This window comes from Prinia subflava, chromosome 15 (assembly GCF_021018805.1).
Source record: "Prinia subflava isolate CZ2003 ecotype Zambia chromosome 15, Cam_Psub_1.2, whole genome shotgun sequence".
NCBI lineage: Eukaryota > Metazoa > Chordata > Aves > Passeriformes > Cisticolidae > Prinia > Prinia subflava.
The window spans coordinates 6,924,579-6,939,595 of record NC_086261.1 but is presented as its reverse complement, the minus strand read 5'-3'; the positions used below and the strand labels follow the sequence as shown (position 1 = coordinate 6,939,595).

At 42.8% G+C, this 15,017-nt stretch overlaps 1 protein-coding gene across 1 annotated transcript in view; it reads right to left on the bottom strand.

The window, feature by feature from the left end:
- Nucleotides 1–928: 928 nt before the first annotated feature.
- The window catches only part of AGBL1 (AGBL carboxypeptidase 1), a 267,818-nt gene continuing 253,729 nt past the window's right edge, over nt 929–15,017 (bottom strand). Inside the window, exon 23 of the mRNA XM_063412721.1 lies at nt 929–4,210. Coding sequence (XP_063268791.1) covers nt 3,904–4,210 — 307 coding nt within the window. The 3' untranslated portion in view covers nt 929–3,903. The remainder of the gene's footprint in view (nt 4,211–15,017) is intronic.

Genomic DNA, 15,017 nt, shown 5'->3' with positions numbered 1-15,017 from the left:
CTGCCTGCTTCAAAAACAACCCAGTGCACGGTTGTTTATTATTATTATCACTGTTATTTTCCAGAGTGCTGTAAAACTAGGGGATAGAGCACTCTGACAGCCTCATAACAAACAGCAGATAAAACTAATTAGATTTTGTTCTTCCTTCAGTTTGCTGACTTGATTCTTTTTTCTTTTTATTGTTTAATTATTTATTTATATTTTTTTTTAAGTCCTGAGATTTACACACATGTATTTCACTAGACACTGGCAAGGCATCCTTGGGATCATCTCTGACAGGAAAGGGCTTTTGTGGCCGGGAGACCCAAGGGCTGGTGAGGGGCTGAGACAGAGGGTGCAGTGTAGTTCAGGGCTCAGCACAGCATCTTCCACCCACGTCATGCAAACTGGTGGGGGGAGGAAGGAGGGCACAGCCATTCACAGCCTCCAAGAGAGTCAGTGTGAGACAAAAGGCATCAGTAAAAAAAGTTAATGTGCCTGGCAGGAGCCCAAAGCTGCTGCAGCAGTGGGGACCAGGCAAGCGCCTCGAAGACACCATCTCTTCTGGCCATTACGGGAATATTTGGCTTGAGTCTCAACCTCACAGCCTTGCTGACTCTTGAGGAACGACAAAACGGTGGCGAGTAGGGTGACTTGCCTCTCCTCCCTCCCTCCCTTTCTCCATCGGCCGTTTCCAAATTCTTTGGGATTAGGTAGCGACAGCAAGAAAAGGCCCTGCTCTCGGCGCCCAGCACTTAGCAGGCTGAAGTGAGGGGACAACGGCTCCATTCACTGGGGGATACCGAACCAGAATTACAAGTGTGCAAGAATAAACAAGGCTGGAGTTAATCTAAAGTTGTTTTACACTCTGTTTTATTACAGTCAATGCACTTCCGTTCCTCTGTGAGGAGCCTAGCTCTGCTTAATTACCATGACTCAGGGAGAATTTTAATAGCGCGCAGCGCGCAGCGCGCACGGAGGGATGCTTCTGACCTCTAGAGGTCTGTCAAAAGAAGAGGAGCATCTGCTCCAGCCTGTACAATTCCGGAGAACAAGGAGGCAGCCCACAAAACTGCTTCTCCTGGAGCTATCCGGGTGCCATTCCCAAGTGGGTGGCCACCCAAGCAGGCTGAGCACCCTTGGGCTGGGGGCTTCTCCTGCCCACTGCCTCCTGCAGCACCCTCACTGCTTGCTGACAAGTTAATTAACTGCTTGACAAGTTAATTCGCACAGTGTAAGGGTTCTTTAATTTACACTCTTTTGTTCTGGCCCATTCTCACACCCCAATCTGTGTGACTTCTGTTATATTTATCCAGCATCGACTATTTTGGTGATAAGGGGAGACAAAGAGGCAATGATGACTCCAACCCTTTGCATGTGCTCTCCTTCTGTGGTACATGGTTTTACAGTTTTATTCCTTCTAACATATTTATAGAATATTTGTGGTATTTCTTTTTCTTCCCTTGTGTGTTTGCAGCCACCTCTAGTTCATTCTTTGCCAGGACCCTTCTGAGTTCATCCACACATGCTTTGGTATCATTCTCTTCTCATTCCTAGTCTGCTGCTGCTTGAACTTTCAAAAAACAATTAATTTCTCATTTTAAGGCATTAATGAGGTCTTCACCCACTTTTAGTGTTTTTCTTTTGTTCTATTTTTCTCCCTGCCTTAGGAGATCTCTTCATTGCACCTCTGCTCTAATCTCTAAGTCAGTGCTTGCTGGGCACAGGCATGGGATGCTGCCAGGGAGAAAAGTTTGGCCAGGTTTTTCATACCATACAGCAGCATCTATGCAGGTGTGGCTGATGTCCAGGGACTCTGCTCCCAGCTCAGCTGCTGCATTTGGATCCCAGACTCTGAAAACACCCTGAAAGGCCTTTGCCACCTCCCCACCTCCTGCAGCTCCTACCTAGCACAGGGATGTCTGAAATGGTGGTACCACTCGTACACATTTGGCTCAAACACTCATAGAAGGTACATATTTTATTATATTACGACAACTCTTACACAATTTAAGTCATGATGGCAGAATTTTCCCACTGAACTGGGGAAATAGGAATTCCCCCTATCTTAAAAAATTCAGAATGAAACAGCTAGAAAGCCAAATATTATAGCCAAAATATTTTCACCTCTTCAGGGGAAATGCTGATTTAAGAAGTTTTTTCTTTTTTTCTTTGCAATAAGATTTATCACTGGCAAGGCTTGGTAAGAACCCTTCAGCTACTGTTGTGGCAGTGTTGGCAAAGAAAGCAAAGTGGGTGCAAACATTTACAGACACAGATATGTACAACAGTATTTTTTTACTCTGTGTTCTGGGGATGTGCTGAATGCTGAACATCCCACAGCACAGCTTTTGTATGCTCTAGTCAGGACCTAGCACAGTGTCAAATTTTTGTCATGCCTACAAACACTGGATTTTTAAGTTAATTATGCACACACATTGTTTCTTTATTAATAAGCTTTGAGGCAGTATTATACAAACTATTATAATGGGAACACCTGTTTCACCTCTTTTGTGTCCCTTCCTGTGAGCCACCCTTTTATTAAAATTCAGTATTGTGTGCAACAAGCTGCACGCTAAACCAAGCAGAACAGGACATCTGTACAGAGACACACACCACACCTAATGAATTAGTCTGGGCTAAGAAGCTCAGCTTCTAAGGACCCAAGCTGCCTATCTTTCCAGCAGCATCATAGAGAGATAGAGACACAGGGAACTCTTATGTGTTGTAAAATACGTGGGTACTGAAAACTGAGCAGGACAGGAAGAAGCTTTTTATCTAAAGAGCAACCTCCTGCTGGAAAATATTGTCTAGGCAGTCTGAGGAAAGGTGCTCAGAAACACATCAGAGCATTTCTTGTTCTGCACTAGGAATTCACTTCACAACCAGCATAAAACCAGCAAGATGACACAGCGCTTTTAATAATGCATCAATATTAATAATAATCATCACTGGTAATCACTGGAGTCCTTGCAGGCTGTAATGTTGCAACACATTGTACATTCATCGTTGTCCTTGAGCCTCACAAAGCAGTGACAGAGTTGGGAGCCTCTTGCATCTTAAATTTAGCTCCATTTGGATTCAGGGCAATTCCCCATTTGCAGCAGCAGAGTCTAAGACACATGGCAAGATCAGGCAATGTGAAGTGTGAGATGAAGTGACATAGCTTCACACTTTAGAGATACAGAACACGTGTGTGGGTCCTGTGTCTGTGCTGGATTCTCAGGAACTAGGAGGCAATTTTAAGAGAAATCTAATTTTTCTCCATTTGGGGATTAAAGAAATAGTTCTGATTGATGCTCAGGCTAAATTAACTCCTGGATTTTGCCACCATCACAAATCTATTAGTGAATTTAGCTCAGGTTTCCAGAGGATCACTATGAATTGTCACTGCTGCTTTCATTACTGTGGCACATTGGATTTCCCATACAAACAGCCTGACCCAACCTGTTGAATGCACTGTAAAAATTCTGATCAGACAGAAATCAGAGACATGCTCTACAGCTCAGGAGAGAATGGCAACAGAGAGCTCTGGTGAAAGGCATCAATAACTGTCATTTCTCCAGGCAAAGGCTGCCTGAAGTCAGAAAAAGACAATAATCTCTGATTCCTCAGCCTCAAAACACTGTTCCTCAGGTCAGTCTGGATGAAGCCATACACTCCAGGCAGCCATGGAGCTGGGGATTGTGTTTAGGAATGGATGATCTCACACAGCACCACCTGGGCTGGAGGCCCCTCTCTGCCTCGTGTACAAAGTGCAAGGAGTCATTCTCAGCAGATGTATGTACACACATTACACAAACATACAGTCAACTATCCATTCAGAACCAGGAGCTACACGTCTGGGAAGGGCGCTGAAGCTGGCAAACAGGCAAACATGAGCAGTGACCCGTTTTCTTGCTGCTCTGCAAGTCACAGCCTTGCTCACACTGGGCTCCTCTGGAACCCACTGTACAGCCCAAGTGCTGTTGAACCCAGAGGAAGAGCTGTGCTGTTGGGTGCTGGCTGGCTGGAAATGTAGAGCTCCCTCAGAGCCCTGGAGCTGCATGTCTGTCCTGTGGTCACTCCTTCATCTTCTGTCTCGCCTTCCACACACGAGAGGCACTCCTGGATCTCTTGATCTAGCTCCAAGAATTCTTCTTCACCATCAGAGCTACTGGCAGTGTCATAATCAATCTCTTCTGCACAGGGAGGTTCATCATCAGACTCCAGGCTGCTGTTACTGCACCTTCTGCAGAAAAACCACAAGAGAGACTGGATGTCACCAAAGGAGGGGGTGTTCTAGGGGGGGAAGAGCAAGCAACAGGGAAATGCTTTTTCTGGGTTCAATCTTGGCTCTGTTAATAAGGGATGAGGTGGTACTAAGCAAGCTCAGGTGTGTCTCTGTGTCTGTCTCACCAATGAGAGTGATAAAAGGAAGAGTGATACTCAGTGACTTCCCAGGAGTAAAGCATTATTATTCCCATCACTATTACTGCTATTGCTTATACAGAAAGAGAGTGCTTTACATACAGACCATACCATTCTTGCCTTGAGGCACTTACAAAGGTTACAGAAGCTGAAATATAGCAGAGAAGAAGGTATTCAGTTTCCAGAAGGTTGCTGGTTTAATCATCATCCCCCTCGCTGCAGTTCCACATTTAGTGTAAGACCTAATTAATCCAGGTGGCTGAAGTGCTTTGGCATCTTTTCCTCCTGTTCTGTGCAAGCTCAGAGCACTGCTAACAAGAGGCAGCACAAACCAAAAATGGAGCCTCTTGGATCTTCGAGCACACTGGCTCCAGGGAGGGCAGAAGCACCAGGAGTGGCTGTGTTTTGTGAAGAACATGGAAAGGCTTTGATAGCATGACCTCCTGGGGAAGGGCCAAATTCAGTCAAGCCTGAATGGCTGAGGAAAGACTCTAAGTGGATGTCACAGCCATGTCACCTGGCTCTCAGAAAGGCAGGTTACCCCACCTTGGCCTCCTGCCATTTACTCAAAGGAATGGCCACAGGGGCTTTCCTGACATGCCCACTTCCAGTGCACACTGCATGAGGTTGGCCTGATGCAACATTTATGGCAGAAAAGTGACCACAAGACTAGATGGCTCTGAAGGTCCTTCTCCTCCCAAGCTGCCTGCATCCCATCTGGCCCTCAGCCCACGAGGGCCACTGGGTAATTTTTGAGACCATAAAGAAGCCTGTGATTTCAGTGCTGTCTGGGTCACAGTCTGGATGCATCAGGGGAAGAGATACTGCATTTTTCACCTCCAGGTCAATGTTTTCAATCAGACTCAGAGCAAGGGAATGTATTGCTTTGGGGGACGGGGAAAGGAATAACAATATTCCATCTCTGGGCCAGAGTTTCTAATTTGTCCCGAGCTGGGAAGAATGAATGGCTTGGCAGATGGAGCATACACAGCTTTAATGTGTAGTCTGCTCACTTACATGTCAGTAACCAGAATAATCTTCCAGCTTTCAGCTGTTTCACAGCAGTGCCAGCAAGTGAGGTTTCAGAACATACCAAAGGTGTAAAGTATTGCTTTTGGATGTATGGATCCCTCCCCTCTTCTGCACTCCAAGAAAGGTGCAAGATTTTCCTAGGTCTGAGCCTCCAGCTCTTAACTGCATACAGAATATTCTACAGCAGAAACAAGCAGTGTCAACCCACATCTCCTTCTCAGGCTGATCTCTGGCTTAGTTTACTTCAAAGGCTGGGTATAAAGGATTTTCTGAAAGCTTAATAGAGCTGTACAGCTTAAAAATAAATAAAAGAATAATTATGCACTTTTACAGTTTCTGGCTCTACTTCAGTCTGCTCAGAAATCTGGGTCAGGAAGAACTCATACTGAAAATGAGGATGTGACATGAAACAAAACAAACAAAACAGGACAATCCTCCCAGCACAAACAGCAACAGCAATGGTCCCAGCTGAGTCTGACCAGTGGGTTTGATTTCTTCTTTTATTTTTTATATGCAGGCATGGCATGAATTACCATGATACTGAGTACCTATGATAATGCTCAAAGCTGACTAAACCCAGGGGAACTAGAATTTTCATTTATAAGCCTTGCTCTTGCAGATTTGCAATCAAAAAGAACCAAAGCACACCTACTTTCAATATTGCACTTGTACATTTTGAAGGAGCTGCTAATGCCATTGGGACAGAACATAGCTGCTGCCCAGCTCACTGATATTTTACAGAGGGAACAGCTTGCAGCCTAGGAACTGAAGGTCAAACGTTTGCATTAACATGTTAATTGGAATGAAAAAAGGTCCCTATTATTGCTCAAATCTAGGAAGCCAAATAACAGGATCTTCTGAATTTTTCAATAATTTAAATTATTATAGGACTGTATTTCTGACAAAAAAGGGAAAATGCCTCCTACCACAAAAACATTTTGTTAATGAAGGGAAGTCTGGAAGACAACAAACAGAGAATGAAAGACAAATAAATACAAAACAGCCATTTCTTTACATTGAAGACTGAACAGATATCCTTTAGGAAGTAAGCATTTATTCATAAAACCTTTCTAATGGACTTCCAAAGCTTCCCCTTGCTGTCTGCCTGCACAGCACACAAAACACCAAGACCATGAGAGTTCAATTTAGGGGGGCAGTTGTGCTGCAGAAAGAGGTTCCCCATGAGTGAGGATGTGCTTAGGCCCTGTTTGGAGGTCAGGAAAGAAGATTCTCCTCCTCATTAGCTCTGCCCTTTGCTCCTCTGCTGTGGCAGTGATGAGCAAGGCAGTTAGCACTGATCTTGGTAGTGGCTTCTCCATCCTGGACTGACACCCTGGATCAGAGCCACCAGCACAAGTCTCACAGTGAGCTACCAAACTGCAAAGAGATGGGACCAACCTCCTCCTGCTGCCAGCACGGGCTGCAGTCACACTGCTGACTTCAAAGCTGAGAGGATCTTTATCACACCAGCAAACTCTACAAACCAGTGACATCACTATGTGGAACTCTAAGTCTCAATAATTCACTTTCTGCTGTAGGAAGATTTAAAACACATTACAAAGCAACACAAATGGGCTGGTTCCAAGCAGCAGGTTCTTCTGAAAGAGGAGGGGTGGCAGCATGTGGCAAGTGGAGGAGCCAGCCAGTTCCACCAACCAAGTGCCAGTCCTTGCACGTTCTTCCCCACATCACAGAGACCATCTCCTTCTATGCAAATGGTGAAACATGGTAAGGAACAGGATTGCCAACATCTATTGATTATTGCTTTCTTTCCCAACAGGGTTTTGGGGGTTTGTTTGCTCATTTTTAATGTGATCTTTAAAAGCTGGAAAAGAATTCACCCGACAAAAAAAAAAAATGAAACAAAAAAACAAAAGCAAAGCAACATCAACAAAAAAACTACCCAGGAGACATGAAACATATTTATCAAAGAATAATGATGTTGTCTTACAGAAGGTAAACAAAGAGGAAAAGCAATGACACTACATTATAGAAATCCAAGACAAATATAGACTATGAACACCAATGAACATGAACACAGTGCAGAAGAGAGCAGGGAAGGCTGGTAATATATTCTACAGCCAGCAGTCCCCCAGCTTTCACTAAAACACATGTACACATTCAGTTGATCTTCAAAACCTACAGCCTCGTAGACCAAATCTATTCCAGCTGATGGGAGCCACAGCAGCAATTTGCAACTTCATGATGTGATAAATAGAATTTCTTTGTTTTGATTTTTAATTTGCATATTTACTCAGATATGACTTAATCTTAATTAGCTCTCCTTTTTTGTGTGGGTGTGTTTTTTTGTTTGCTCAGTTTTGGAAAGCAAGCAAGATCCGGTTCTTTGTAGAATAATTCTGGGGTTTTTGGTGGCTTTAATGGGAGGAGAAGGAGAAGGGAACCCAGTGCCTCGTTACATGTCAGCATTACTGGAACTCTGTGGTATGACTGGAAAACACTTCTTTCAGGTGCCTACTGCCAACCCCTCACTCTGAGTCACCCTGCTAGGTGACAGCTGGACAGAAATCCCTCCTGTCAGCTGTCCTGCTGAGCCACACCTCAGAACACACATCCTGTAGCTGTGGTGACAAATTACAGCTGCACACTTCACACAGGTATGAGTGCCCATCTCTCTTCTATACTTCATCTACTCGTACAAGCACTTCCAGGGAATGGAGAAAACTAGAGAACCCCAAAGTAATTTCTAGAGATTTTTCACTCTTATTTTGCTTGTGTGGCAGGTCACTCACTCTCGGTGTATTTTGCTGGCTGGCTCAAAATAGAATGTTTCATTTTTTTCTCCTGGGAAGAACGGGCACTGACAACTGTCCCTCTCAGGGAATCTGTGACTACTGCTCAGGGTTTCTGCTTGACCTTCACTTGACAGGCCTCACAGTTGCAATGCATTACAGAAGGAACTGAAGCATTTACTTTTTTTTTATATTGCTCCTCTCACTGTTGAAATTAGTTGCAACCTTGTCAGAGAGAAACTGGAAGTGGGAGGGTTTAAATGCATCACATAAAAAGGAGGAAAAAGCTGAGGCTGGAGACCACTGCTGGTCATGGACATACCAATGATTCTCTCTGAAGGATGTATCAACAAACAAGCAAACATGTCCTCAGCTTCTCTCTGCAGTGAAAAAATAACCTCCCAGCATAGTCACCCTGCCTGTAACCCTATTTTCTCCTTGTGTTAAACCTTCTCTCCATCATGGTATCTCACAATTCTTTGGAAGCTGCCCAAAGCTGTGTGGCTGTGTATAATGAGCCAAGCACATCTCTGATACAATTCATAGACTAAATAAGGCAGGAAATAGCTTTACTGATCTCTTTTTTCAAGAGATGAGACATTCTAGTATGTGAATAGAAAACAAAGATTTTTATGTGATTAAACAGGCCAAGTTCTCCACAGTTACAGCATTCACCTGAAAGAAGGGTGTGGCATTTCCCCACTCAAGGAGGGATTGGAGACCCCAAAATTTCCCTGATCACAATTATCACAGTGCAGAAGGAGAATCGCCCATTCTTTTCCAGAGAAGTTTTACCTATTGTATGAACAGTTACCAGTGCTGGTAAATAAAGTGTCCTGAAGCTTTAAAGATATGCTGCCCTCTCCATAGTGAATTGGAATTGCCTTGCCCTTCTGGCTTTTTGACATTAAAATTCCATCTACATCACCAAATCTAAAAGGGTTGTGTGGTCTTGCACAGTTTTGCTTTTGAGGAAACCATATGTTTTATTAAAAGCAGGAACACTGCTTCTGAAGGCTTGTAATGAATCTAAAATAAACCTTAAGCATACACATTTGCAGTAATCCCAGAGTACAATTCTGCCTTTAATTGCTTCATAAAGTAGTATTTTAGCACATAAATGAAACAACTATGATGCTTGCAGGTAATTACACCTGTAAGAAATACACCACAGCAACCTAATGCCAGCAAAGAAGGGCTTTAATCTGCCCTTTGTGTCTGGATTCAGTTGCTACAAGATGCCTTGCACACCTTGTAATGACTTTCTAATTTCTTCTCTGCCCTTCAGCAGCTCCCCAGACAGCAGCCTGGCACCCTCGTGCCTGAGGAATGCCAGACAAGGATCTGCTCGGTCCCTGACCTCGCCAAGGGAGGGGATCAGCTCTGTTCTCAGGCAAGATGACTCCAGCTTTAGGAGCTATTGCCTTCCCCTCTGTTGTTGCTACACAGCAAGCACTAATGATGTTAACTTTGTAGACTCCCAAGGGATTTCCCTTCCCAAAGACTCTTTGACAAGGACTTTTGCATCACACAGCCTCTTCTGAGAAAATGTGTGCTCAGCCCAAGGCGCCCTGGCTCTCAGCCCACCACGGCCCATCCTTTCACCAGCAATATTAATGTAATTAAAAGTGGCCTGGAATTCTGTTTGCTGTGGCTGAGAGGTGTTTGGTCTTGTTTTGAGTGTAGGTTGCTTTTTTTTTTCCCCTTTATTTTTTCTTCCTGCTGCAAATAGCCAAGAGAAAGGTGTAATTCATCGCTAAGGCTCAGACTAATGAGTTTTTCAGAAGTTCCCAGGCTAATTGTAGACTGCAATATTTATAATTGATTTGGCCAGATTAGAAATGGGTGTCTGGTGCACCAGTTAGATAAGTAAAGGGCAAATGGGTCTTATTTAGAAGAGAAGGGAAGACAGCTGTAAGTAACAGGAGAGCATGAAGAGGAAGAAGCAGGCTGACTCCTGGCCAACACTGTCCCCTAATGTTCATCCAGGCTTGCAACAGTTTAGCCCTGGGTCAGCATTTTACTTGCATCTACTACAAACTGTTCTTGTCCCCAGGAATGGCTGCCTCCAACAGTGGTGAGGAGGTGGCTGTAGGGGCAGGGGAGGTGTTGGGCACACAGCTCTCATCACTCGTGGTTAGGAAATGGAAAAGCCTTGTATGAACACAGAGAACGGCATTTAATCGAATTACACCGGGCCATTGGGACAGCTTTGATCTTTCTGTGAAAGACAAGTTTGCAGAGAGGACAAGGAGTCGTTTTTCTCCCATCTGAAGGGCAGCTGACATTGCATAACATTCCTGAATTCCAGGTACCTCAGTTCAGATCCAGGCGTGTTTCTCATGCTAACCAATAAAATTCACAAGCTGGTCTTCAGTCTTGCAGGATGGAAGAGCTGTTGAGAGGCCAGAGGCTGTGGATTCAGTCTTATGAACAATCATTAATTTCCTCCTAATGGAGGACCAATCTATATATCAGAGCAGGGCAAACACTGCATCTTTAGCATTCTTATAGCTGTAGGCTTGTAAGAATTAATAAAACCCACTGACTTGAACAGATACAAGTCAGGCACAAAATGAAGCTCTGGCAGTTGCTGCAGACCCCAGACATAATGAGTTTCTCTTCTCTCACCCTTAGACTGTTCTTAGGTCTTGTATATTTTTTTTCTTTCAATACATTCACATTTCAGCACAGGAAAGCACCATCCTGTGGGTACTTTATGAAAGATTTGTGAACTGGCACACTCATTTTGGTTTGTGATGATGTTTCCTTTCACATGGTACAATACCTAGCTTGGACAAAACATTAATAATTCCATCAATCTGCTGCTTGCAAGGGCAGATATGAACAGAACAGCTGCATCCCCATCACCACTGACAAGCTAAACCAGGGTACTGAGCAAAATTTCCACTTATTATGGTGTGAAGTTAATTATGAATAAAAGAACATAAGCATGGAAAACTCTGACTTTACCTCCACAGACATACCAGGCAACCTGTTAAATTTCAGTCACACCAAACAAATTTCAGCCACACCAAATTGCCCCAAGCTGGGGGAAGAGCTCATTGACCCAAAACTGGCATCCAGCACCAGCTTCTGTGGTAATTCCTTGGCAATATGAGATACTCCTGAAGAAATCTTGAGACCTGACTGCCCATATCTGCACAGCACTATATTCTTGACATTTGGCCAAAATCCAAAGCACCAGGGCTCAAGCCCCAAGACACAAATTTTAAGCCAGTTAAAGATTTTTGTAAGAAGTATATACTTGTGTGATATATTCAGACACTGCTGGGAAACACTCTTGGGGTCTTGGGAAAGCATAGGCTACATCTTGCTCTTTAGAGCCATATTACACTACAGCTTAGTGCTTATTTAAGGGATGGTTTAATATCAGGTCCACTGTGATATTGTTATATTCATTAAAAATGAGATATATGCACAAGAAATAGAAGATGGCTGATGCAAAATAGATGGAATAACACCCATCCACCAGGCAGCAGAATCAGTGGCTTGGATTTAGAGTTTAAGGATCAGAGAAAATGCTTTCAAAACAGGTAAATTTTGGCTTTCCACAGATTATGCTACCCATGGAAATACGAGCAGTAAAGATCCTTGTATGAGAAGATATTTAGTGAGACTACCAGAATTCATTAGGACACTAAATAATAAAAGAGTTGCTGAAAATATGATTTTGGAAGTGTTTGGGAGCTTTTCTCACAGTGTCTCTATCTCAAGCAATTTCTTCTCAAAAAGATAATCATGTTATTGATGATACTTAGCAGTCCAGCCAAAGTAATGCAGGAAGATTATTGGAGTCCTTGTAATTGCTTTTAAATGCTTCCAGTAGTCGAGATATTGGCACTGTGTGGGGGAAAGAAATGTGGAAAGATTTTGGCTTAGATGCTAAAAAATTGTACTGCTGAGGATAAAGAATGTAAAGGCAGGCAGGTTCTCCTGAGTTCTTGTTTCCCTTGGTGCTCTTTCACATAATGCCCCCGACTCTATCCAAGTTGTATAATTGGTTCTATATATTTAATTTCAAAAGTCCAAGTTTCATATGTACATATCCCCTAGTTCTCTCTGAGGGACTTAAAGGATTTGGGATTTTGAAAGCAAAATGTTTTATGATGGCCAAGACATGTCTAGACTGTGCCTTAGTTACTTATCTGTCTTATGTACAAGGTATTTTGGGGTCAGATAAATACACATGCAAATATTTGTTTGCACAGCAGATGATAGATAGATATCTAATTACTTGATTGAACTTATAATTGCTGTAAATTACTAATTTCCAACCACTACACCCCATGAAGGAGAAAGAAACCTCTTGGTTGCTAGTTTTTCTTCACGAAAATGTATTTTTAGCTGATACCCACTCTGATGTTTCAGAAAGTCTATGGCAGAGGTATATATATGCGTCTGTGTATATAAATAAGTTTAAATAAGCACATAAATACATCACCATCCCTCAACTACCTTTCTTGAAGACAGATAAATAATAGATATATACACATTACATAGGCAGACCCAGACACCCACACATGCACGCAGTTACGTGGTTTTCTCTGTATTCAGAGCACAATTTTCATTACAAGACATGGGAGGTCTCAGGAGATGCTCCTACAGCTCCCTGAGAAATAACAATAGGTAATCACTGAACCCTGATGCTGTTCCATTCAAGTGGAAGCAACCTGAGGGAAAGAGCTGGTTGTGACCAGAGCAGAGCAATTCTTTGACTCCAGTCCCCAGGTGAGTGTTGACAAAGCAGGAGTTCACCTGAAAGGGAAATTAAACCATCTGGCTGGACTGGCAGCAGCTGACAGAACGACAGCCTTAAGCTGCACCAAGGGAAATATAGGTTGGATATTGGGAAAAAGTTTTTACAGAAAGGGTGATAAACTACTGAAGTGGTCTGCCCAGGGAGGTGGTGGAGTCACCATCCCTGGATGTGTTTAAAAGAAAATTGGATGTGGCACTAGATGTCATGGTTTATTTGAGGTGTTGGGGCTGGGCTGGACTCGATGATCTTGGAGGTCTCTTCCAACCCAGTGATTCTGTGATTCTGTGATTTGAGATATGTTAGGATGGTCAAGAGGCAGAGAGAAATGGTTGTCTTACACAGCCAGTGTTGTCATCAGCTGTTTGAGAGCTTAAAGCAAGACTGTGGTTAAAGTTAAGATCTTGGATTCTCAGTAAGGAAATCAGGATATTTTCCTATTCCACATGGACCTGACTCATTCTTGTACCTCCTAAAGTAAGGAATACCCATTTTAGAAAGCCCTCTGCATAGATCTTTTTCTTTCACAGTCGTGTGCTTCAAATTGGTAAAGAACAGGTGGGACTAAAAATACTCTACTCTGGTAAAGAGAATGATTCTTGTTCTGAAGCACTCAGAGACGGGACAGGGTATAGCAACACATGGAGGTTCAACAGCTGTTTTTCCACTGAAATCTGCTTTTAAGGAAAGGCTTCTGACAAACCTCAGCTTAAGGGCCACAGAAAATAATTCTTGGAGTACACTGAGGGCAGTTAAGGCCAACATGATGGCAAAGAAGCCTAAGAGGTTCCAAGTGATGAAAATCAGTCAACAACACAGTCACCTCTCAAAGTAACTTTACTTCTGAAGAGTCTACGTTATCACAGATTTCTTGGAACAGATCCAACACAAATCTGCAAAGTCATAATCCTCCTTAAAGTTATGCACCTCATTCAGGGATGCTCATCATAACTGATCTGAGAAACCTGTAGTGTAAAAAGTTCTGAGGCTAACATGGAACTTTTGTTCTTTCATCCTTTCCTGAGGAGAACAAATATATTCAATCAATATTATAGCTGAGGGGAGATTGAGAGACTCTGTCTGTACCCATAAGAATGAAAGACAACGAGGGCAAGGTCAGAGAAATCTGTTGTGCCTTTAAAGCAGATTGAAGTGGGGTTTATAGCAGAAACATCTGATGAAGTGTGTGTGATCATAAATAATCAATAATAGATCCAGCATAAAACTTCAGCCTCTGCCCTCATCCTAAATCTCTTCTCAGACATAATGAGATTCAGATAAAACAAATCTGAATACTCATGTTCAATATATTTCAAAACATTCTGATCAATTATGTTTTTAACACCATATGGAACCAAATCCAAAACCTTGCTTAACCTCGCTCATTACACAGCTGATTTGCATATGCTTTGGACTCCGTTAAGGACAACAAAAAATGTCATCTACTGCATATAAAAGTGGCAACACTTGCTAATTCCTTGATCTTGCCAAAGCCCTGCCAGATGTTTAATGAAGAATAGCAAATATTTCATTATGTTCTCCCGCTTCCTAAAATTTGTCTGTCAGGGACTGCAAGGATGAACAAGAAAAACAACAGGCATGGAGAGCTGACAAAAACACGAAGCATCAGTTTCAACCTATTTCAGAGCTCAAACAGGGTTTTAAAGGGATTCTTCGTGCCAGAAGGACCTTCCAGCCAGGAACATATGACTCCCAGTAAACAGAGGAAAGAGGAAAAACAACAACCATTTGCTCTGATCTAAGGAGACAGCATCGCCTTGCAAAAAGAACAGAGTAAAAGTTGCCACTGCTGTTTATTGTACAAGAGATCTCCAAATTCTCTTCTGTGTTCCTGTTGCAGGTATTTAATAATGTTTCACCTGTATAACAGGCAGATGCAGTTTTCAAATGAATCCATTTGTAGCTTGTAGCATCAATCAACTCCCAGCAGGGAACGATTTTTAGAATCGCTGTTAACATGAGTATTTTCTGAATATTTTATAAAAATCAATTTTCAAATGCCTGCCAAAATATTCTATGTGTTTTACCTGAAAGTTGCAATT